This window comes from Siphateles boraxobius, unplaced genomic scaffold (genome assembly GCF_051911475.1).
Source record: "Siphateles boraxobius isolate OS27281-9 unplaced genomic scaffold, OSU_SipBor_1 139, whole genome shotgun sequence".
NCBI lineage: Eukaryota > Metazoa > Chordata > Actinopteri > Cypriniformes > Leuciscidae > Siphateles > Siphateles boraxobius.
In genome coordinates, this window is record NW_027508743.1 from 141,071 (window position 1) to 166,193 (window position 25,123).

Here is a 25,123-nt window from a genome sequence, read left to right on the forward strand (position 1 = left end):
TGCTGAAACCGCACATTCATCAAACTCAAAGCTTTTAAATGGAGTACAAAACACATGCAAATAAAGAGGTGAATTTCAAAATTATAATTTTTGATGTAGCATAAACAGCAGAGGAGTGTAAAACCACCAGCTTTATCCTGTTTTGTATCTGTATTTTGGAGCTGCAGTAGAGTTTGTTTTGTTGATGTAGAGGTATCCTTTTATTCCGCAAAGATGCATTAAATTGATCCAAAATGACTGAGTTTTCTATATATCAAAGAATCCGGAAAAATATATCACAGTTTCCATTCAAATATGAAGCAGCAGTACAACTGTTATCAACATTGATAATAATGATAAATGTTTCTGCAAATCATCATATTAGAATGATTTCTGAAGCATCATGTGACACTGAAGACTGGAGTGATGATGCTGAAAATTCAGCTTTGATCACAGGAATAATTTACATTTGACAACATATTCACATAAAAAACAGCGATTTGAATTGTAATAATATTTCACAATATTACAGTTTTTACTGTATCTTTGATCAAATAAACGCAGCTTTGGTGAGCAGAAGAGAGTTCTTTCAAAAACATTATGAAATCTTAGCGACCCAACCGTTTAAACGCTAGTGTGTATGTTGTGTATTGCTGTGTGTGATGCTGCTGTGAGTTTTCAACAGGGTTGTTATTGATGTCTGTGATTGTGAATCCTCAGGACAGTGAGAAGAGGACGCCGCTCCACGCTGCTGCGTACCTGGGCGACGCTGAGATCATAGAGCTGCTCATTCTGTCAGGTACACATGTAATATACCAATGCTTAATTATCATCTGTTTTGAAAGAAGAATATGCTCACTCTGCAGACCTCTTGTATATGTTCTCAAATCTACTGACAACCAATGCATCATTTTCAATTCAAAATGAATGATATTCAAAACTGTTTGAAAGTTTGGGGTCCGTGAGATTTGTTAAAATATTTTTGAAATAAGTCTCTTCTGCTAGCTAAGGCTGCGTTTATTTGGTCAAAAGTACTGTAAAAACAGTAATATATTTGTACAATTTAAAATAGCTGTTTTTGATGTGAATATATTGTAAACTGTAATTTATTCCTGTGAGTAAAGCTGAATTTTCAGCATCATTACTCCAGTCTTCAGTGTCACATGATCCTTCAGAAATCAGTCTAATATGATGATTTACTGCTCAAGAAACATTTCTGATTATTATTAATGTTGAAAATAGTCGTGCTGCCTCATATTTTTATAGAAACCATGATTCGTTTTCCAATATTCTTTGATAAATATAAAGTTCAAAAGAACAGCATTTATTTGAAATAGAATCTTTGGTAACATTATAAACTTTACTGTCACTTTTGATCAATTTAATGCATCCGTGCTGAATAAAAGAGAAATAATAAAGGATACAAATTCTTACCTTCCCCAAACATTTGAACAATAGTGTGTCACCAAAATGTGTTTTCATCTAAATAAAATATATCAAACCCTTAAACATCCTAGAAACCCTTAGCAATCATTAAAAACACCATTCGGACTGTATATAATAGAAAATGCCTTTCTAAATGTTGCACTCAAACTCGAGCACTATATTGACACACTGACAAACACATACACATCATGTGACTTCCTGAATGACTTCCAGTATACACGTGTGTAAAGGGGAGTTGTCTTCATGAATGACAGAGAAAAAGTAACAGGTGTTGCTGTATTTTAAGCAACAGATGTGATCCCAGAGTATTGTGGGAGTTTATTTTAAACAGGCTTATAGAAAGCTCCATGTATCCTGCTTCAACTGTGACATTAATAACTGTAATTCGTTTTGCATATCCTTTCTCTCAGGGGCGAGAGTAAATGCCAAAGATAATAAATGGCTCACTCCTCTTCATCGGGCGGTAGCTTCCTGTAGCGAGGTACGACACGTCCACGGAAAAACAAATATAAACAAACAAAGGTTTCCAGGCTCATTCATTTTCTCGTTGTGTGTTCAGGAGGCCGTCCAGGTGTTGTTGAAACACTCTGCCGATGTCAACGCGCGGGATAAAAACTGGCAGACGCCGTTGCACGTGTCCGCGGCCCATAAAGCAGTGCGCTGCGCAGAGGCTTTAGTCCCATTGCTGAGCAACGTCAACGTGTCGGACCGCGCCGGACGCACGCCTCTGCAACACGCGGCCTTCAGCGGACACCTGGAGGTCGGACGTTCACTCTCAGCGTCATTTCACACACAGATCAACAGCTGCACAATCATAGCTGGGGTTACGAGACCTGTTTACACAAAGATTTAAAGAAAAGGGGAAACGTATTACGGGCAAAAGACATATTCACACCAAGAGTGAAATAAGAAAGTGTGGTTGTTCACTTGCTTCCATGCAAAATACAGAAAAATAGTATCTGATCATATAAATTTCACTCACATTAATGAATTTTTCTAATTTTACAGACTTCACTATTGTTCACTAGTTTATAATTTTTTTAGGACACATTAAATTGATCAAAAGTGACGTTTATAATGTTTCAAAAGATTTCTGTTTCAAATAAATGCTATTCTTTTGAACTTTCTATTCATCTAAGAAACAAATGTATCACCGTTTCCACAAAATATGAAGCAGCACAACTGTTTTCAACATTGATAATAATCAGAAATGTTTCTTGAGCAGCAAATCATCTCATTAGAATGATTTCTGAAGGATCATGTGACACTGAAGACTGGAGTAATGATGCTGAAAATTCAGCTTTGATCACAGGAATAAATTACATTTTACAATATATTCACATACAAAGCTATTTTAGCAATATTTCACAGGTGTATATTTATATTTGAACTTTCCAAACAAAGTCAGACCATCTTAAAAGTCATTTGATCCAAGGCTAGTTGACAGCCTCAACACTAATCAATTAATTGCCACAAACTTTGCCCTTCTTTTTGCTCTTTTATATCTTCTTTCTTCACTGAGATCAACAGATTGATGTCTAGAGTGCCGCTAGCGGACACATGACCCAAAAGCTGATATATTATTGATCAGTCAGGCAAGCTAGGGAAAAACAACCAGGGCTGTGTCTGATATCCCCCACCCCCCATACCCTTAAATAGTGCACTATTTGAGGGGACAGCCATTTGTAATGATGTCCGAAACCATAGTGGACATTATTGAGTGCAGTCGTTCAATCCCATAATGCATTGCAATAACGAGTGCACAACCAATGCACACTCAATGGCTAGAGAATACCCATAATGCACTGTGAGGGTTGTGCTGAAGGAATTCCTGAACCAGAAGATGGGGGTGATTTCAAACACAGCTCAGGTCTCCAAACAAAGTCAAATAACATTTAAAATGACACTTATTATATGAAAGCATTTAAATGCATTTTAAGTTGTATTTCCCATCATGACTCAATCATCAAATCGGAAATGTGAAATCTTTAGTTTCTCTGTCATTGCAGATGGTTCAGTTGCTTGTGTCCAGAGGTGCAAACATCAACGCTTTTGATAAGAAGGACAGACGAGCTGTTCACTGGGCCGCATACATGGGTGAAAAACATCAACATCAAAACAAACAGAAAACATGTTTCTGTCATTGACCTGAAATCACTTACTCACTCGCTCTCTGTCTCAGGTCATTTAGAGGTGATGAAGTTCCTGGTGTCTCATGGTGCTGAGCTTTGCTGTAAGGATAAGAAATCATACACTCCGCTTCACGCCGCGGCCTCCAGTGGAATGATCAATGTGGTCAAATACCTGCTGAATCTGGGTGTTGATGTAAGTAAGCCCCGCCCCTTGGTCGTCACGGGAACTCTGCTTGTTTTTATATGGAGAACACAATCCATTTGTATAGCCAAAGCTACAAATGTTCAAATACCCTACACAAGTTACTACATGCAAACATTCATAGAACTCACATTGTGATTTTCCTTAAATTATAAAATAATTTAAAGGGTTCATGACATGAGAAATCAAAATCAGGGCTCTCAAGTGTGACAGTCACTCATTTCGGTCTTTTGTCACGCACTCCCGCCACACATTGTATTTCTCACGGGGAAAAAATATTTATAATATATTTAATATCGCAGGGCCCAAAATTTTTCTGGCCGTGCCGCTCTCACTATGGAACCGGCAGGAATCAAGCTCGTTTTTAGTCAAGCCTGCCACTTATCAGCCAGTCAAAAAAAAAAATGACTACACAATAGCCAATCAGAAAATAGCACAATTTTGTATCTGGGTAAGATTTAACGCAACAACCAATGAAAAAAAAGCATATCCTGGAATTGTTCAAGTGATTCTGCTACAACATCTTCCGAAAGTTTCGTTCACCCACAGAGAGGAAACCACTGGAGCTCCAAACATCACTTTGAGCACAGAGTAACTCATGATCTCCTGTTTTAATGTGACAACAAATTCACAACTTGTTTGACACAAGCAATGACACCTTGACTGCTGTTAGAGAATGTTTGCCAGATAATTAGCATCAGTTTTTCACGAGTGTCTGTAACCAACAGTTTTACAGCTTGTTCACTGACAACACCTTCTCAGAACAAGTAGTCTAGGCCTAGTCATATTTTCATTATCACACGATGACTGACATATTGTCATGAAACACCCGAATTCCCGCGACCCGTCAACCCTATCTTCAAAACTTGAGAGCCCTGCAAATTTGACATATAACAGGGATATACATACAAAAGGACTTTGTACTATGAAATTATCCTGGAAGTTTCATAGCTTAAAATGTCGTCCTCATTAAAAACAAAGCATTTTTTTAACCACTCCCAGCATCAGGTCAAGTGGATGGTTTATATGTTTCTGTCGGAGGATTTTATGTTTGTTCTGAGCATTTGACTGCAGATTGTTTTATAATTGAGGCACAGTGTAATATAGAGTTCGCAAAGAAACTTTTGTTGAAAGGTAAAACAGCTGACTGTATTGGATCTGACAGCAGCTGCATCACAAATCCTAATTTTATAATGCTTAATGTTTACAAAACTCTTGTGCGCAAGATTGATAGGGCATTGTTTACTACGCAATGACGTTAGCCAATCATAACAGGTGCCGTTGGCGTTTACTGACAAGCCTTAAAGGAGTCGTGCCTTAAAAACTGATCATTTCAGACAGAGGGTCAGAATGAAGGTTGAAAATAATTTTCTTTGGTGCAAATAACTTTATTACAAGTATAAGTGAACATACTCAAATAATAAAAAAGGATAAATAATAAAAAGGATGTCATGACCAATTTAAATCATCTACTGTAGTGCTCAGTTGTAAAAGGATATACGTTATTATAGTTTATTATTACAGTTAAGATTAAAATAACTGTTGAACCATTGACCAAATGATCTGTCTCTGTTAGATCAACGAGCCGAACGCGTATGGAAACAGTCCTCTGCACTTGGCGTGTTTTAACGGGCAGGACGTGGTGGTGAATGAGCTCATAGAAGCAGGTGCTGATGTGAATCAGGTGAACGAGAAGGGTTTCTCTCCGCTGCACTTCACCTCTGCCTCCCGCCAGGGGGCGCTGTGTCTGGAGCTGCTCGTGGCCAACGGGGCCAACGTCAACCGCAAGGTCAGACACTTTTCTGAATGTTTCAGCAGAGCCCGTCTATGGAGAGCCTGTTCACTCCCTATTAAGTCCTTTTGTACCGAATTTTGGTTGTAGTTCCACTAGAGTTCCACTGGGGGCGATCGCCCATGAGTGGAAAATGAATGGGAGTCTATGGAGCTAGACGGCTAAATTTGTCGCTTTCACCCGATTGCCGTTGAGAAATCTCAGATTTGATTCTAGGTTATAGGTCGAAAGTTGAATGAACGAGTACTTATGTCTTTTCGATTTCTTACAGGTTGAGTTGTTGTTACCCATAACACGCTAGCATTCTGCTAATGAACGCTGTTTGGTCAGTGAAGGATGATTACGACCAGAGATACCACTTGATGGCATCCGAAGCGGGACCAGAATGTGTGTGTGTGTGTGTTTTCGGCGTGGTCTTTTAAAACCACAAAACAAAAACTCTTCTAGCACATGTATTTACCTGTGTCAGCTGTGTTGTCGATGCCTCGAGAGAAAAGAAAGTGCAGAGTGCGAAAGCACCAAAGTGACTGAAGGATTGCCGTAAAGCAGTATCTCTGGTCGTACGATGTGTATGACATCATTGACATTTTAAAAGACTTTTTAAAGCAAATAAGAGACTCTACAAAATCTGACACCCAGCAATGAGTAATTTCTTTGCATCTCCTTTCGAATACAACATTCAAATTACTAGACAAAAAATTATATCCTGAGAAAAGTGGATTTTGAGGGGTATAGCTCCATAGACCTCCATTCATTCTGAACTCTTCCTGTGAGCGCCCCTCATATGGAGCCAGAGTGGAACTGCAACCAGTTCAGAAGCCGGAAATTTACTGAGAGTGGAAGTACTTCCCTTATTAGTAGGGCTGTCACTTTTGTGAAAAAATCCTGTTCGATTTTTGAGACATATGTGTTCATTGAATCGATTAAAATCGATTTTTCCATGTCTAACGACGTTTCCATTTTCAACACCAAATATTGGCAAATCCACGGACAACTAACAGGCATTAGGACGAACGTAAAGAGGGCGCTTGAGACGCGCACAAGTCAGCAATATTTCTGATGATTTATTGGCGTGAAGTTTTTTGCACAATGACAAACAGGAGTGCAGCATTCAAGGATTGAAATTAACACCCGCCAAATTCGGATAAAATGAACCTTGGCGGGTAACGCTGTCATATCACGAGTCAATTTGGCGTGTTTCTATGTTTACCCACTTTGCTGGGGAAGTTCGTGTAAGCCAAATCTGCGTGGATTTAGCGCAAATACGCAACTCGTGAGTCCTCATGATATATTAAATACAGCGTATTGCGCAGAATCTGCGCATTTCTGGCTTGCTTGAACACACACGTCACTAAGCAACAGATAACGGCGCGCTTGTTCACTTGCACTGAAGTAATAGCGAATATTAAAAAGCATTTGGTTAACAGAAAAGACATTGTTATTTTCCAACATCCTACATGTTCTGTGTACTGTATTGATCTGTCTATCTAAAAAACATTTTTGGTTAAAAAAAAAAAGGCAGTTAAAATCAATTCTCTATTTTCGTTTTCGAAACTTGTGTTGGTTGGTCCGATCGATTGTGCAATCGATTTTCGAACGTAAAGTGACAGCCCTACTTATTAGACATTCTCTGGTTTCAGTTAGGGCTGGTTCACACAGAACTCGTTTTTGTGGTTAAATATACGAGACGCTGGTCAGTGGAATAGAAAAAAACGCAAAGTCTAAACTAGAGTTTAAAAGTCAAACACGTCTGTCTAGTGCATGTTTAACAAAGGAATAACATTGCAAGGGAATGGAAAAATGCATTCTGTGCGAACCGGCCCCTCAAAATGCAATATCTTGCATTATTATTAATTATTAATCTGCACCAAGGCTGCATATATTTTATAAAAAAATACAGTGAAGAGATCAGTATCATAATAAGGATGAATGCAGATTAATAATTAATAATGCAATAACTTGAAATGGATAAGTGGAATGGCAGACAAGTGCAAAGCAAAACAAGAAATTTTGGTTGTTCACATGCTTTAACGAAGTATACAGAAAGCCATCTGATAATATAAAATTCACTCATGTTAATGCACTGATATAAGCTATGTTTCCATACAAAGTTGCAGAATTGGAATATCGGATAAAACATTTGCGAATAAAGCAGCATTTCTTTCCCATGTGTTCTTTCCTGGGAAATTGGAGCAAAATATCTGTAATAAAAATGGAAGTGGCTGCAATCGGGGAAGAAACTCTCTTTTTTGGTTCATCCACTGTAAATGACTTGCATCTTAGAGCGCGCAGACGAAACACAGTAAACACTTTCATGTTCTTCTGTGTTCGAATGCTGGTGTTTGTGAACGCAATCGTGTGAGACGCTTCTGGGGGGTCATTACACAAAATCATTCTGATGACAGACTGACTGGCTTAGGCATTTCAGAATGACCAAACCAACATTTGAGAGGATGTGCGATACGATTGGTCCACTGGTTATTCCAGTTATCCAATCAAATCCTCTGTTCAGGCAAAGTCACAGAGTCTTCTTTTGTGCAGAAATTTATTCTGTAAATGTGTTTCCATCGTTACAATATATTCGCCTCATTTGAGGGCATGCATTGTTTTATGCGCATTCTTAGAATTAATGCGTATCTTGCCGTTTCCATCCAGCCATTTTTTTAATGCGATATCCCATAATTCGCATAAAAATAGGTGTATGGAAACCTAGCTACAAGCATACCGTGATACAATCAAAACCCACTTGTAGAAATTCTTCTGTTTTGCATATTTCTGAAAAATATTCTAACTCCTACACCATTCTTAAGTGCAGGGGTCAGTAAGATTGTTTAAAAAAAAGAAAGAAATTAAATTAATACTTTTATAATACTAAAATGACTTGGTTTCCAGAGTAAAGATGGTAAAACTCCTCTCCACATGGCGGCCATTCACGGCCGATACTCCAGATCACAGGCCATCATTCAGAACGGTGAGTGTGTCGTTATTCTGCTGTTTCTTGTTTGTCTTCCTCTCCAGTTTCTCCTCATCCTCTGTTTTGTGGTTTGTAGGCTCAGAGATCGACTGCGAGGATGAGAACGGAAACTCTCCGCTTCATATAGCGGCTCGATACGGTCACGAGCTGCTCGTCAACACGCTCATAACCAACGGTGCGGATACGACAAAGTGAGTGACAGCACGTGTGTTAACACAGTTAAAGGGATAGTTCACCCAAAAATGAAAAATCTGTCAGTATTTACTCACCCTCGTGTTGTTCAACCCCGTAAGACCTTCGTTCATCTTCAGAACACGGATTAAGATATTTTTGATAAAATCTGAGAGCTGGATCACTCCTCCATAGGCTTCTAAGGGATTGAAACTTGTTCCCTGAAAAGTTATTAAAGACATTGTTAAAATAGTCCAAGTGACTACAGTGGCTCAATCTTAAGTTTATCAAGCAATGAGAATACTTTTTGTGCGCAAAAACAAACAAAAATAACGACTTTATTTCAACCATTCATTTCCTTCTCTGTGGGCCTCGAGTCAGTTCACTAGTGTAACAGCGTAGCGCTTCTGTGTTGTACGTCACACGTAGGCTCACTATTGGCCGACGCTGGTCATGTGTGTGATGCGTGTGACGTACAACACAGAAGCGCTGCGCTGTTACACTAGTGAACTGACTCGAGGCCCACAGAGAAGGAAATGAATGGTTGAAATAAACAATTTTAGGTTTTTTTGCGCACTCGTCGCTTGATAAACTTAAGAGTGAGCCACTGTATTCACTTGGATTATTTTAACAATGTCTTTAATAACTTTTTCGGGGCCGGCAAGTTCAATCCCTTAGAAGCCTATGGAGGAGTGATCCAGCTCTCAGATTTCATCACAAATATCTTAATTTGTGTTCATCTTAAGATGAACGAAAGTCTTACGGGGTTGAACAACATGAGGGTGAGTAAATACTGACAGAATTTTAATTTTTGGGTGAACTATCCCTTTAAGGCCTGATGTATGAGCTGACGCTGATCATGTGACTGTGACTCCGCCCCTGTAGGCGGGGCATCCACGGCATGTTCCCGCTTCATCTGGCGGCGCTGAGCGGGTTTTCAGACTGTTGCCGGAAACTGCTCTCCTCAGGTGAAACACATTTATCATAAAGGTTAATGTTCATCCAGGCCTTTACAACAGCAGTTATCAAATTGATTCCTGAGTATGAAACAAACTTTTCCCTCTCTTAAGCCGGGTGCACACTGCGATTTATAATAGTCCTACGATAGTTGCTTATCAGACTGTACGAACTCTCTGTGAGCCATGTCACACTGTAAGATCTCAGTTGTCATTAATGTCAGACTGGACGACAGTCAATTCGCGTTAAAGGGGTTTTTAGTTAGTTTTTTTTAGCTTAACTGAACAGCTTCAAAGTTATTGGAATGGTTATATGACTTTTTTCGGTTTGAATGGTGGCCGTCTCAACAGGACATAAATAATCCTACACGTAGTAAATGGTGTAAATGAGCGCAATTTGCAAACTATTATTATAAATTGCAATAATCATGTCTAACGACATCATAACGGACATTGTTACGAAATAATGCGACGTACATGTAACTTTATTGATGTCATCTGGCATTTTGTAATGTTTGCATTACACTCAAAAAACACAAATGGAATTATACAGTAGGCCTAGGCTATTTACTTGTAATTTAAATGGTAAATGGACTGCATTTATATAGCGCTTTCACAGACCCAATGGCCACCAAAGCGCTTTACATATTTGCCTCACATTCACCCATTCACTCACTCATTCATACACCGACGGCGGTGTCAGCCATGCAAGGCGCCAGCCAGCTCGTCGGGAGCAGTTGGGGTTAGGTGTCTTGCTCATGGACACCTCGACACTTGGTCAGGTGGAACCGGGGATCGAACCACCAACACCAACCTTTCTGTTTGTAGACAACCTACAATTTAGTTTCAATCATGTAAAAACGTTATAAGCCATCAAACGCAATAGGCTACTTTATTATAAAGTGCAGAGGCCGTGAGTGCAGAGACGCTCTGCGTGAGTTGTATTTACGACAGTAACGTTAAATACAAGTACTCTACAGCGACTCTAGGGGGCGCTGTTTGACAAACAGAATTCCTGCATAGTGTGCCTTTATTAACGGACGCACGCAAGAAAACTTGTCCGGAGTTTTACATCATCAATCAATGTCTCGTTAGTTGACTGTGAGCTGCGTTACACGCAGGATTGAAATGGTGCCTACAGAGAAATCTCTAACGTTAATTTTGGTCACGGCTTGTCTTGAAAAACAAAGAAAATTTGATAGTCGTCGTAGGAGAAGTCCTTCAAGTCTTCCGACACGGCCAGAATTTCGTCTGAGGTCAAATTTGATCTCAACGGTCATTAACCGGCTGTCGGTGAACATGTCAAACTAACGATCAAAGACTTCAGATTTTAGCCTAGGATCAGAGGAATCTTTTAGGATTTGCAAAATTTGTCTCAGTCGTGGCCAAAATCGCACAGTGTGCACCCGGCTTTAGGGAAGTGCATTTGTGTTCTGCTCTTCATTAATGGTGATCTGTTGCTTCAGGTTTTGACATCGATACGGCGGATGACTTTGGCAGGACGTGTTTGCATGCGGCGGCTGCAGGAGGGTGAGTCTTCTCTCTGATTGGCTCATCGGCTCCCCCTGTGGCCTGGATGCTTTATGGTCCCATCTCTCCTTCTTTTTTCCAGGAATCTGGAGTGTTTAAATCTGTTGCTCAACACGGGTGCGGATTTTAACAGGAAAGACAGATTTGGGAGGTGAGTTACATTAAATGATCAAGTTTTTTTTGTGCGTGTGTGTTTCTGAAAGAAGCTGCATTTATTTGATCAAAAATACTGTAAAAACAGTAATATTGTGAAATATTATTGCAATTTTCTATATGAATATATATTTTAAATGTACTTTATTCCTGTCATCAAAGCTGAATTTTCAGCATCATTACTCTACAGTCTTCATTGTCACATGATCCTTCAGAAATCATTCTAATATGAGATTCTAAGATTTCCTGCTCAGTATTTTAGTATATAGTATTGGGTTCAGATATGACCCAGACATGTTGTAGACAGTCTGCACACTTACAGTCAGCTGGTTTTATTAAAGCAGCCTGGGATGTACTGTATATTCTCCTCCAGATTCCCATCACAGTGATAAAACATATTACAGGAATCCTGCAGGAGGAATGTGTTTATCATGTATGATTTCTCTCTCTCTCTCTCTCTCTCTCTCTCTCTCTCTCTCTCTCTCTCTCTCTCTCTCTCTCTCTCTCTCTCTCTCTCTCTCTCTCTCTCTCTCTCATCTCTCTCTCAGGACGGCGCTGCATTACGCAGCTGCTAACTGTAACTACCAGTGTCTGTTTGCTCTGGTGGGCTCCGGGGCCAGTGTGAACGAGCGGGACGTCCGGGGCTGCAGCTCGATACACTACACAGCTGCGGCCGACTCCGACGGCAGGTGATGAACACATACACACACACACACACACACACACACCGACATTCATCACACTGGAAGCGGAAGGTCGAGTCAAGCGCACTGCATTGTGGGATACAGATACACAGTAATGTGCTCTAGTTGCACATACTCTATCCGTAAATGTATTAGGTCATCGATCCGGCAGGCACACGGAAAATGTGTTTGCTGTGCACAGATATATCACAAATATGAGCTAATGTGCCATAGAGTGGATTTCAGCTACGTTTGTTTCGGAAGTATTTTTTTTTAAAGCGTTATAAGCCATGAATCAAGCCAAAAAACTATGAGGAGAATCACATTACAAACTTTTTTTCGAAGCAAAACAGCATTTGAAAATCGAAAAAAATTCATGGCTTTAGTGAGGGAAAGAACTACAATCCTATGAAGCATTGCGTATGACATAATCGAATTAAAAACAATTAACACCCCCCCCCCCCCCCCACGTGCCCAGATCTATCCTTTTCCCTTGCTCTTCCTCTCCAGTTTCCCCTTTTTTTTTTATAAAACACCTTACTGTATATCCTACTTTTACCTAAACTATATAATAAAAACACGTTTAAATGGGTACATTTTCTATAAATGTCTTCATTTTCTTTTCTTACATAGCCTACTGCAGTTCTTGTTAAAACACACTAGACATGCAAAATCTGTGCATTTTGGGCACTTTTTGTGTGAAATCATATTTATTTTTTGTCCATCAAAAGTGTGCTTTCACTTTTAATTAAGCATGAGCAGCGCAGCAAAAATAGACTCGGATCTGGCCCATTATCTGTGCACCGATGCCGACAGTGACGCATTTCAGCAGGCTTTTTATTTATCATCTCCATAAATATATCTAGTATTAAAGCTAATGCAAGGGCTAGAAATTAATGAATTCTTTGATAATAATTCCTCATCATCATGGAGAGCGCAGTTCGCATCGCTTTCTCCTTTCCACAAGCGCGTGCTCTTCCGTGGCGTCTGTCGTTGCGATGCAACAATGAACTTGCGCGCCTGTAAAAACGAGCCGCTATTATGAGCTAATATCCAAAATATTTCCATATGTGGCTCTCTTTCTTATCAACAAGTGGAGTAACAGCCACCACATCAGCAGCACCGCCGGTCGCAATGTCTCAGCACTTTTATGAAGAGGACGCAACTGCACGCGCTTCGGGCATGCACGCGCATCAAGTAGCTGCTACCGGGTTTGAGAAAACCTTGGACCGTGGCGTGACGTTTAAAAAAAAAATTAGTACCGGCTTGGTACCGAAGTCTTTAAGTCTTTGACAACACTCATAAACGTTGGCTGAGCTGTTTCTTACCTTGCTCTACGTTGACTTTAAGTTACTAATGTTAGTTCCAGCTTCACCGTCACCACCTTTTTAAAAATATTTGTTTAGGACATCTCGACCCGAATGCCTCTATTTTCTTCTTTTCTTCTTCTCTTTTCTTTTCTGAGCACCGGACTTGTGCTGACCAGATATTTTGAGCGTAACATTACCCTTAGTGAACTTCTAATGACAACATCAAATTTTGATCAGTGGCCAAACCATTTTTGTTTTGGGGGTGGGGGGTTCTTGACCACTATTTAAAGGAAAATTAGGAAGAAAACAAATAAAAAGCTTTTATGTAAGTCAAATATTAGATATTTTTCCTCAAATATGCCTATTCTATTTATTTTTTTAACAATTATTCCATAATTTAATGAGGGCCCAGTTCTTTGCTCACGGTGTCTCTGATTGGTGGAATTGTCTATACAGCATCATGGGTAATATAGTTGTTCCGCTGTTAAGCGTGATTATAAAAATAAAAAATAAAGTGAAATAAAGAACTAATACCATTGCTTAACTACCTCAGAGCTCACAGTAAGTCTGTCTTTAAAAATGTACAAGTTATCATTAAAATTAATTTCTCTATGGAGAAAATGTATGGAGTTTTACTTCCGTCTGTTACACTCAGTGAATGTTTGAGCTGATCTGTCTCTCTTTCTGTCTGTCTGTCAGGTGTCTGGAGTATCTGTTGAGGAATGATGCGAATCCAGGTCTCAGGGATAAAGACGGATACAGCGCTGTTCACTACGCTTCAGCGTACGGTCACCGAGTGTGTCTGGAGCTGGTTAGTTCATCATTTAAACACAGTGAGCTTAAACACTCCTCAACACTGCTCTGTTTTCAGGGTTAATCTCTGTGTTTTATTTTCTAGATCGCCAACGAAACACCATTAGATGTGGTGAGTATCTGTATTTCTGTGTGGATTGAACAAAACGACACACGGTCTGGCCAGTGCTGCCCTCTAATGGCCACATAAAGTTCAAAATTAACCCTGTGTACTGTATTGATAAATGTTCCTGTTCTTATTAAGTTCAGGGGTGTACAGTAACAAATTACATTTACTTGAGTACTGTACTTAAGTAAACTTTTTGAGTATCTGTACTTAACTTGAGTATTATTTTTTTCTGGAAACTACTTACTTTAACTTCACTACATTTGAAAGAAAAAAATCGTACTTTTTTCTCCACTACATTCCTGTCAAGGTCTTTGAGTAGAAAAGTAGTTACGTCAGTCAGTGGATGATTTTGATCGGAAATGAAAGTCGGATTGACCTCAATCTGACTTTGGATTCTGACATCAACCTGATTTTCATTTTCAACATTGGGTTTGGTCTTTTAAATGCGATTTTTGTCATTGTTTTGGAGCACACTAGCTTATAGATAACAGTAAGGCTAACATATTCATACTAAAAGCCAAAAAACTTCAGAATCAGCCATTTGGGTGTCTGAAACCATTGTGGACGTTATTGAGAGCATTTGTTCAATCATTCAGTCCCACTACTGGAGCTGTATTCTAGAAATAAATGTGATATTGATATGAGGGTAGGCAGGCATTGATTCAGAGGCATAAGATACTGTAAGCATTACATACAACAATGTAACAATAATAAAACAATGCATTGACATTTTCCTTTTACTTTTGATACTTAAGTACTTTTAAAAACGAGTACTTTTGTGCTTTTACTTAAGTAAAAATTGGTCTTTACAAATTTTACTTGTAACAGAGTAATATTTGACCAGTAGTATCTGTCCTTTCACTCGAGTAGGGAAGTTGTGTACTTTGTCCACCTCTGATTATGTGTGATTCATCAGTGCATGACGAAAAACATTATGGATTCTTTCATAATCTATCAAAATGTAATACCTTTCTCCTTCGAAACCACTATCTGTTGATATAAACAAGCAAAGACTGGAGATAAATACTATTAATGAATAATAATAGTAATTAATAACCATAGCCTAACATTTCATGGTCCAATATCATTCTGATGAATGAAATAAAATAAATTCTCTCTCTAAATTGCATGCAATCTGAATGCCATTCATGTCCTCAAGTATTAAAAAAATCATAATTTTTTACCTTATTCCTTTGTTAAGCTGTTTTAAATTGTGTAATTTCATAAAGCCATGAATGCATGTATATTTCCAGCTGATGAACACGTCTGCATCAAGTCTCTTAAACGACACAGACGTCCAGCCTCCCGTCAGCCCTTTACACTTAGCGGTGAGTTACAGATCCAGATCTCCTACTCAGTAGAATAATATTGAAATATTATATTTATATATATATGATACAGTTTTATGTGTTTTTTGAGTGACTCATTGTTTTATGGCTGAATTTTTCAACTGAACTAGAATTATATATATATAAACATTTGTACCTTTTATTTATTTAACTTCATGCCAAGAGAACAGAAATGGATACATTTCTGGCACAAATGTTTTCTAAATAATTACATGTAATATTAATAATAACCACAATAAACAACTATTCAACCAAATTACATTGTTCATTAGTCTAAGTGTAGGTTTGATTGTCAACAATAAAAAAAAAAATTCCTTTCATTTATTTATTCTCTTTTCATGGTAATTCAACACGAAATGCCACAACAGCAATTTATCAAATCCAACAAACACAACAAATGTACATTCCATGACAAGAAGAACAGGAGTAAGATGAAGAAAAAAATCTTAAAAACTCCTACCCCTTTCTTATAATAAAAAAAATTACAAATTAGATGGCCTCACCGACATAACAAAAGATAACACTTTTTTTAATATTAATTCTGCTTACACAACACTAAACAAACAAAAACAGCAATGATGACAACTCTAGCAACAAAAACAACAACGAGACCATCATTGTTGTTATAATTTTATCGATTTTCACATTCATCTTTATATAAATGAAGTATCCTCTGTCTATACTTTTATTTAAACTGTAGAATGTTTGAACAACATTTTAGTTAATTTTCTAGAAAATTCCATCTTTTCACACCAGAAACTGATGGAAGTCAAAAGTCAGCGTCAGTGCATTAAAACGGTGTGTGTGTGTGTGTGTGTGTGTGTGTGTGTGTGTGTGTGTGTGTGTGTGTGTGTGTGTGTGTGTGTGTGTGTGTGTGTGTGTGTGTGTGTGTGTGTGTGTGTGTGTGTGTGTGTGTGTGTGTGTGTGTGTGTGTGTGTGTGTGTGTGTGTGTGTGTGTGTGTGTGTGTGTGTGTGTGTGTGTGTGTGTGTGTGTGTTTTGGCAGGCATATCACGGTCACCACCATGCTCTTGAGGTTCTGGTCCAGTCTCTGCTGGATCTGGACGTGAGGACGCCTCAGGGTCACACAGCTCTGAGTCTGGCTGCGTTCAATGGCCACGTGGAGTGTGTGGATATTCTGATCAATCAGGGCGCGTCAATGCTGCTGAAGGACTACACACACAAGAGAAGCGCATTACACTCCGCAGGTCAACAACAACACACACACACACACACTTAGGACATCAGACACTAGTCTCAGCCTCAAACAGCCTGATGCTGACACAACATAATTGACTGGTTTATGTAGTTGATGGATTGACAAAGTTTCCAGATTACCACCATTTAATATATATATATATATATATATATATATATATATATATATATAATTTATTTTTTTATTTTTTACATATATAGGTTTGTTTGAGCTTAATAGCTAATAAATGAGATTTCCTAAGTGAGTTTCCTAAATAATTTTTTTTTTAATGTTTTTGAAAGAAGTGTCTCCTGCTCACCAAGGCTGAATTTATTTGAGCAAAAATACAGTAAAAACTGTAATATTGTGAAATATTATATATTAAAACTGTTTTCTATGTGAATATATTGGAAACTGTAATGTATTCCTGTGATTAAAGCTGAATTTTCAGCATCATTACTCCAGTCTTCAGCGTCACATGATCCTTCAGAAATCATTCTAATATGATGATTTGATGCTCAAGAAACATTTCTGATTATTATCAGTATTCAAATCAGTTGTGCTGCTTCATATTTTTGTAGAAACTGATACATTTTTATTTTTGATTCTGATGGTACATGAGCTGATGTGTCAGGTCAGATCAGATTGTGTGTGTTATTTTATTGTGTGTGTTTGATTCTGTCCATCTGCAGCCATGAACGGTCACTCTGAGTGTCTGCGTCTGCTCATCCATAACGCCGATCAGCAAACAGCCGTCAATATACGTGATGGAAAGGGACAGTGAGTTTCAGGGCTTCTGTATCTCGGCTATATGCATGAATACTATCAGTCTGATGAATAGGTTAATTGTGTGTTGTTGTTGTCAGGACTCCTCTGATGTTGGCGGTTCTGGGCGGACACACAGACTGTGTGTATCTTCTGTTGAGTAAAGGAGCCATTGTGGAGGCCAGAGATAAATTTGGCAGGACAGCCCTCCACCGCGGGGTCAGTCACACACACAAACACCAATGTCTCAATGGAGACATATGCCTTCATTTTCCATTTCTATTTATTCTCTATTTCTCCTCTGTATTTTTCAGTTTTAAAGGAATGGCTTTAATACAAGTTAAGGTCCATCAAATTACAATAAATAAATGTATAATTTATATATATATATATATATATATATATATTTTAAAAAGTTTGTTATATATACAGGGTTTTACATTAACTTTTTTGCTCACCAGCCACTGTGGCTACTAGTTTAATATTATCTCATAATTTGGCAGCATGTTTATTAGGCTGCTGTCACTTTAAGACCTGACACACGGATCCAGTATACTAAATGAGACAAGGGTGTAGTTACATTCAAGCTATTTTAGGCATGAAGAATTTTTTCAAGGAAGAAACGTTTAAATATGTGAATTTGGTGATTAAAGATGAGTTTTAATGGATAAAATTAATGACTACAGGGGGTCTTTAAAAGACCAAATTCAGAATGCTTTATTTGTACGGTGTTTAGCATGTACAGAATAGCAGTTGAGCCCAGAATATGATGAAAGAAAGCAAATTTGTGTGTCGGGTGTCACTTAATTTTTTCTTTCATTGTATTTCATTCTCTCTGTCTGGTCTTATTTTTAATAATGTTAAACTTTCAAAAATGTGCAGTGCAGCGTCAAAAAAAAAAAAAAATCAAAAAAGCCTAGGGACTAGGGACAAGTGTCGTGAATTAGCTTTAGCTAAAAACACTGATACATCAACGCTATCTCACGACCAATTCGTACGAATTTGTACGAGTGATTAAAAAGTGGCTAATTCGTATGAATTCGTACGACCTCACTCGTACGAATTTGTACGATTTTTCTAAACCACGTGATGGGTAGGTTTAGGGGCGTGGTCAGGGGTAGGCATTCGTACAAATTCATAAGAATTGGGCAACTCGTAAAATATGTACGATTTAGCAAAAACGTACGAGTGAGGTCGTATGAATTCGTACGAATTAGCCACCTCGTAAAATTCGTACGAAATGTCGTGAGATCGGGCTGGATACATACATCAGATTACTGTTTTTAGGCTTATCTATGTTATTTATATCTGTCCCCATCTAAATAAACTTACTACTACTAATTAAAGATAGCTTGTTGGAATAGCTCTCCCCGTGGTGTTTATGCCGATCTATCTAAAGCAGATCTTCTCTGGCCGTGTGATGATCTCTTGACTGTGTGTCGCAGGCAGTGATGGGTCACGAGGCGTGCGTGGAGGCGCTGCTGCAGCACGGGTCCAGTTTCGCGGTTCAGGACGGCAGGGGACGCTCTCCTCTACACCTGGCGTCTGCTTGCGGTCACGTTGGGGTTCTGAGGGCTCTTCTGAAGGTCCAAAACACTGTCCTCGTCCTCAAGGACAACTGTGGTTTCACACCGCTGCACTGGGCCTGTTATAACGGTAAACGCAATCACACTGATGCATTAAAGGATTAGTTCACTTCAGAATTAAAATGTCCTGATAATTTACTCTCCCCCACGTCATCCACCCTTCAGTCGTAAAGAAATTAAGGTTTTTGAGGAAAACATTCCAGGATTTTTCTCCATATAGTGACTTCAAAGGGCTCTACACAATCCCAGCCGAGGAATAAGATCTTATCTACCCAAACGATTGTTCATTTTCTAAAAAAATTAAAACATTTATATACTTTTTAACCACAAATGCTTGTTTTGCAGTAGCTCTGTGATGCGCCACGCATTACGTAATCACATTGATAGGTCACGCGTGACGTAGACTGAAGTACAGACCTAGTGTTTACAAAGCGAACGTGTAATGACTAAGTCAGAACGCCCTTTACAAAAAAAATTAATAAATAAAAGGTGAAACAACGATGTCGGACAATTTTGAAGTTGTAGTCAAACCTTTTTGAACCGGAACATGCGAGAGCTTTCAACGAGATTACTAAATGTGTGGCGCATCACAGCTAGTGCAAGACGAGCATTTGTGGTTAAAAAGTATGTAAATGTTTTTTTTTTTTTATGAAATGAGCGATGGTTTGGCTAGATAAGACTCATATTCGTCGGCTGGGATCGTGTCGAGACTTTGAAGCTGCACTGAAACTCACATTTGGACCTTCAAACTGTTGGACCCCATTGAAGTCACTAAATGGAGAAAAATCCTGGAGTGTTTCTCTCAAAAACCTTTATTTCTTTACGACTGAAGAAAGAAAGACATGACGTGGGGGTGACTAAATTTTAATCCGGAAGTGAACTACTTTCCATTGATCAAAATCGACCGTAAAGACATTTCTAATGTTGCAAAAGATTCCATTTGAAATCAATGCTGTTCTTTTGAACGTTCTGTTGATCAAAGAATGGTGTTGTGTGGATCTCAGGTCACGACGCGTGTGTGGAGTTGCTCTTGGAGCAGGACGTGTTTCGCCAGATGGAGGGAAACTCCTTCAGTCCGCTGCACTGCGCTGTGTGAGGAACACATGCTCATGTGATCTGCTTCCTCCCGGATGAAGAAGTGCATCTGAAAGCATCACATCTCTCCTCTCTCTCTCTGTTTCAGTATTAATGATAATGAATCTGCCGCTGAGATGCTGATTGAGACTTTAGGTCCAGCGATCGTGAACGCCACAGACTCACAGTCCAGGTAAGAACAGTGTTTCTATATAGGGTGACCACCATCAAACAAACCAAATGTGGGACGATTATAAGTTTGTGTGGGACATGTTACTAAAACATAACCTGAAACTGTTATATAATGTTTATCTAACTTAATAAAAACATTTGTATTCTGCCTTTTCAGCTGATAAAATACTTTGTTCTTTAGTCCCTTCCAGAAAACACCATTACATCACAATGTAACATATATTTAAATTCAACATCACTGAGCCCAAAGGCATCGGCATCATGCAGATCAGTATTTCTGAAACAATTCTGAACAAGTCCAACTAAAATCCAACAAAATAAATGATGAACTAATAAAATATAAACCAACATGAATTTAGATCATTGACAGTCTTATATATTAAGAATATATTAATCCAAAAACGTTCATATTTTTTTTAGAAAGTATGTTAATTAAAACAACCACAGAAGGCAACAAGTTGATCAATTCCATTACATTTAAAGTTTAATTTACCGAATTATCCATTTGTTTTCTGACAGAAACACATGGAACAGATCGCCGCTCCACATTTTGATTGACAGCTGTCACAACCCACTAGTGGTCGTGTTTACTCCTGTCCTTTCAACCATTGGATAGGATTTTAAAAACGGCTGTTGTATTTGTACTTTTGATGAAGCGCTGTTAAATATAGGTGAAAAACTACGCCGTAAAAAGAATAAATTAAATGCTTTCTTTAAAAAGGCAAAAGAACGCATGCACGTTTTCTTAATATGATAATTAAAAACCAACAGACTGATGAAAATGCGGGACATTTTCTCAATATGCGACGTGCGGGACAAGGGGTGAAAATGCTGTGCGGGACAACGCAAAGCGGGACGGGTGCTCACCCTATTTCTATAGGATCAGCACTGCTTTATAATGTTTAGTTCATGTGTTTTGTGTGTCTTGTAGGACGCCGCTGCACGCCGCCGCTTACACTGATCACGTTGAGTGTTTGCAGCTTCTGCTGGGTCACAACGCTCAGGTCAACTCCATCGACATGCTGGGAAGAACACCACTCATGATGGCGGCCGAGAACGGGCAAACGAACGCCGTAGGTGAGACAGAAAATACAAGTGTTTTTCTGCAGTTACAAAGAGTTCAGAGATTAAACAGCAAATCAGCACAAGTAACAAATGTTTAAAATAGAGTAAACAAATTGAGTTTAAATGCACTTCCATTCAAAAGCTTGGGATCTGTAACATTTTTTATATTTCCTGTGATCAAAGCTGAATTTTCAGCATCATTACTCCAGTCTTCAGTGTCACATGATCCTTCAGAAAGCAATCCAATCTAATATGATGATTTGCTGCTTAAAAAACATTTCTGATTAGTAGCAGTGTTGGCAAAAAGTTTTTTTCCGGATTCTTTGATGAATAGAAAAGAACAGGGTTTATTTGAAATTTAAAAGTTTGTATTTACAGTCTCTTTTGGTCAATTGAATGCATCCTTTCTGAATAAAATAATGAATTTCTTTCAAATTAAATAAAAATCTTTTCAACCCTAAACATTTAAACATTAGTGTGTCTCTTTTCACAGACTTGTGTTCTATTTATTAACTGTCAAATGCAATAGAAATGTAACAATTAGTTACTTGTAATAATGTGAAGTTACTTTTGTAAACAACATTCCCCAACACTGACAAACAGTGTTATTAAAGCTGGACACAAAAATTACACAAGCAGATAAGTGTTATTTTAGAATTATTATTATTATTATACCAGTATTTGTTAATATTAGGGGTGGAACGGTACACAGAAGTCACGGTTCGGTTCATACCTCGGTTCAGACATCACGGTTCGGTACGATTTCGGTACAATGGAGTGAAAAGCAAAACAAAAATACAAAGGCATTTTTATAAATGTCTTAAGCCTTGTATTTTTTAAATAAGTATTATTAATAAAGGCATAGAACCGGTTTATTTGTAGTGCACTGACAATAGTTTTATATAATTTAATTAGTTTATTAATTAAATTAATAAAAAGACAAAGACTTTGCGATATATTTGATATGTTTGAATGAATTTAAAATTAATTTGCCATATTTCAGATCAATATATTTGTTTTTCTTAATTTTATTTAACCCTAACTTTATTCTCATCTAAATTATAAATAATTGATTTCCGTATAAAATAATACTATACTATTAAAAACCACATTTTATTTTATTTTTTTAATCAATGTAGAATGTGTAATTTAAAAGTACAACTGTGTGTGTGTGTGTGTGTGTGTGTGTGTGTGTGTGTGTGTGTGTGTGTGTGTGTGTGTGTGTGTGTGTGTGTGTGTGTGTGTGTGTGTGTGTGTGTGTGCTTTTGGTTGGGTGATGGTTGTAGGTTACAGTTTGACAAGAGAGTGGGACAAAAGCACAATTTTGTGTTTTATTGCGAATGTACAGAAATATATGTAAACACTTTGCAGTTTGAATTATATGTTTACGGAGTATGTTTTTGTTTCTACTGTTCGATCGCGCTCGCCTCTCTCTCTCTCTCTCTCTCTCTCTCTCTCTCTCTCTCTCTCTCACACACACACACATACACACACACAGTTCGATCGCGCTCGCGCCTCTCTCTCTCTGTCTCTCTCTCTCTCTCTCTCTCTCTCTCTCTCACACACACACATACACACACACAGTTCGATCGCGCTCGCGCCTCTCTCTCTCTGTCTCTCTCTCTCTCTCTCTCTCTCTCTCTCTCTCTCTCTCACACACACACACATACACACACACAGTTCGATCGCGCTCGCACCTCTCTCTCTCTCTGTCTCTCTCTCTCTCTCTCTCTCTCTCTCTCTCTCTCTCTCTCTCTCTCTCTCTCACACACACACACATACACACACACAGTTCGATCGCGCCCACGCCTCTCCCTCTCTCGCGCGCGTACACACACAGTTCAGCATTGCAATATTGACATCGCAGTCTGTTCAATATGCTGCGTTCAGACCAAACGCGAATTGAGCGAATTTTATCGCTATTTAGAGTTTCATTTATTTTTATACCGTGTATTCTACGTGTAAATTCGTGCACCGAACCGTGACGCCCGTACCGATTCGGTTCAATACGAATACATGTACCGTTCCACCCCTAGTTAATATTTTGAATAAGCTATTATTTTTTTATGTTTTTAGTTTTCATTTTAATTTTAGTCTTGTTTTAATAATGTTTTTTATATTTGAAGCTGCACTGCAAATTTTTGAATTTCATTAATTTCATTAGGCTTTTCATCTAATTTTATTTTTTTAAATGTATGTTATTGAGTTGCTGTGGATCAAGAGGGGGATTTAGTTTCTGTATCGTTAAACCATACGTGTTGTTGCGTCCCGTCCTTCGGATGAGACGTTAAACCGAGGTCCTGACTCTCTGTGGTCATTAAAAATCCCATGGCATTTCTAGAAAAGAGTAGGGGTGTAACCCCGGTGCCCTGGCAAAATTCCCTCCATTGGCCCTTGCCAATCGTGGCCTCCTAATAATCCCCATCCATTGAATTTGTGAAAGTGCTATGGGTGTACAGTAGTACATATGAAAGAGCTATATAAATGCCTCATTCTATTCTATTGTTATTCTGGAAGCTGTTGTAAACATGTCAACACGCTGGTCAAGGTTGGTCTGAAAGCGGCTGATATGATTGTGATGAGTGTGTTGTTTCTGCAGAGGTGCTGGTGAGCAGCGCAAAAGCAGACTTCACATTACAGGACACACACAGAAACACAGCGATGCATCTGGCCTGCAGTAAGGTACAAACTCAATGATGATTACTGACTTTACATGAGAGTCCAGCATCTAATATCAGCCTACTAAGACATATTAGTGGCAGATATAGAATAACAGCTGACTTATAAGTCTGTTATAAAGATCTCATAGATTTACATTGCAAACTATCAGAATTTCATCTTGGTTTTGACCATATATATATATATATATATATAAAACAGCAAATGCACCACATCTGATATTTTTGCTCAGTTTGAGCCTCTGAATCAAACAGTTTTTCCCTCCATATTCTCACTATATCAGACTATGAGCCATAAAAGACGTAAAATGTATCAAATGTGATATCAATGGATCATTTCAAAAATTAGATTTGTCAGTTTTTTCTTTTTTTAGGGTTGATTACCACGATCCAACAAAGGCTTTTTTTGTTCATATAATATCTAGCATGTCTTCTACAGCCTTGCGTGCACTCGTACTTTGTGGAAATGCAAATCTAGGTTCACTTGTATTGTTTCTGTTTTTAGGGGCATGAAACCAGTGCCTTGTTAATTCTTGAGAAGGTCACGGACAGAAACCTCATCAACTGCACGAACGCAGCGCTGCAGACGTAAGTTTGCTTTCTTCACGCATGTTCTCCTCCTCTTCCTCATCATCATCTCAAGATTAAAGAGAGCTGCTTCTCTGTCTCGTGTCTCAGGCCGCTACACGTCGCGGCTCGTAACGGTCTCACGGTGGTCGTGCAGGAGCTGCTGGGTAAAGGAGCCAGTGTCCTCGCCGTGGATGAAAACGGTGAACGTTAAAACACAGCTCATGTTTCATCAAAGCACAATTATCATTATAGATGACTAAAAAAGTAATGCCATAAAAAAATGCTTGCATAAAAACTTGCCAAGGCAACATTCTCATTTTTGTTTGGTTTAACTAAAAACCCAATAGACATTAAAAATCTAATAAAAATGATAAAAGCACAACAAAATTAGTCAAACT

The 25,123-nt window shown here is 38.5% G+C and overlaps 1 protein-coding gene across 4 annotated transcripts in view; it reads left to right on the forward strand.

Annotated features, from left to right (window-relative positions):
• ankrd28a (ankyrin repeat domain 28a) overlaps window positions 1-25,123 on the forward strand; it is a 38,160-nt gene that overhangs the window by 11,353 nt on the left and 1,684 nt on the right. For 2 of the 4 annotated variants that reach the window (XR_013203840.1, XR_013203839.1), the window contains exons 3-27: window positions 700-778; window positions 1,836-1,906; window positions 1,985-2,185; window positions 3,435-3,522; window positions 3,608-3,750; window positions 5,336-5,548; window positions 8,444-8,522; window positions 8,602-8,716; window positions 9,582-9,664; window positions 11,119-11,182; window positions 11,265-11,333; window positions 11,884-12,024; window positions 14,028-14,139; window positions 14,227-14,253; window positions 15,504-15,578; window positions 16,604-16,805; window positions 17,488-17,575; window positions 17,662-17,779; window positions 19,006-19,216; window positions 20,151-20,238; window positions 20,330-20,413; window positions 21,344-21,485; window positions 24,077-24,159; window positions 24,661-24,743; window positions 24,834-24,925. Coding sequence is in view for 2 of the 4 variants with exons in the window: in XM_077230113.1 (XP_077086228.1) it covers window positions 700-778; window positions 1,836-1,906; window positions 1,985-2,185; window positions 3,435-3,522; window positions 3,608-3,750; window positions 5,336-5,548; window positions 8,444-8,522; window positions 8,602-8,716; window positions 9,582-9,664; window positions 11,119-11,182; window positions 11,265-11,333; window positions 11,884-12,024; window positions 14,028-14,139; window positions 14,227-14,253; window positions 15,504-15,578; window positions 16,604-16,805; window positions 17,488-17,575; window positions 17,662-17,779; window positions 19,006-19,216; window positions 20,151-20,238; window positions 20,330-20,413; window positions 21,344-21,489; window positions 24,077-24,159; window positions 24,661-24,743; window positions 24,834-24,925 (2,755 nt within the window). In the remaining 2 variants the exon portion in view is untranslated. Of the gene's footprint in view, window positions 1-699; window positions 779-1,835; window positions 1,907-1,984; window positions 2,186-3,434; window positions 3,523-3,607; window positions 3,751-5,335; window positions 5,549-8,443; window positions 8,523-8,601; window positions 8,717-9,581; window positions 9,665-11,118; window positions 11,183-11,264; window positions 11,334-11,883; window positions 12,025-14,027; window positions 14,140-14,226; window positions 14,254-15,503; window positions 15,579-16,603; window positions 16,806-17,487; window positions 17,576-17,661; window positions 17,780-19,005; window positions 19,217-20,150; window positions 20,239-20,329; window positions 20,414-21,343; window positions 21,490-24,076; window positions 24,160-24,660; window positions 24,744-24,833; window positions 24,926-25,123 lie in introns of all 4 variants that reach the window. The other 2 variants (XM_077230113.1, XM_077230112.1) reach the window with 1 other exon arrangement.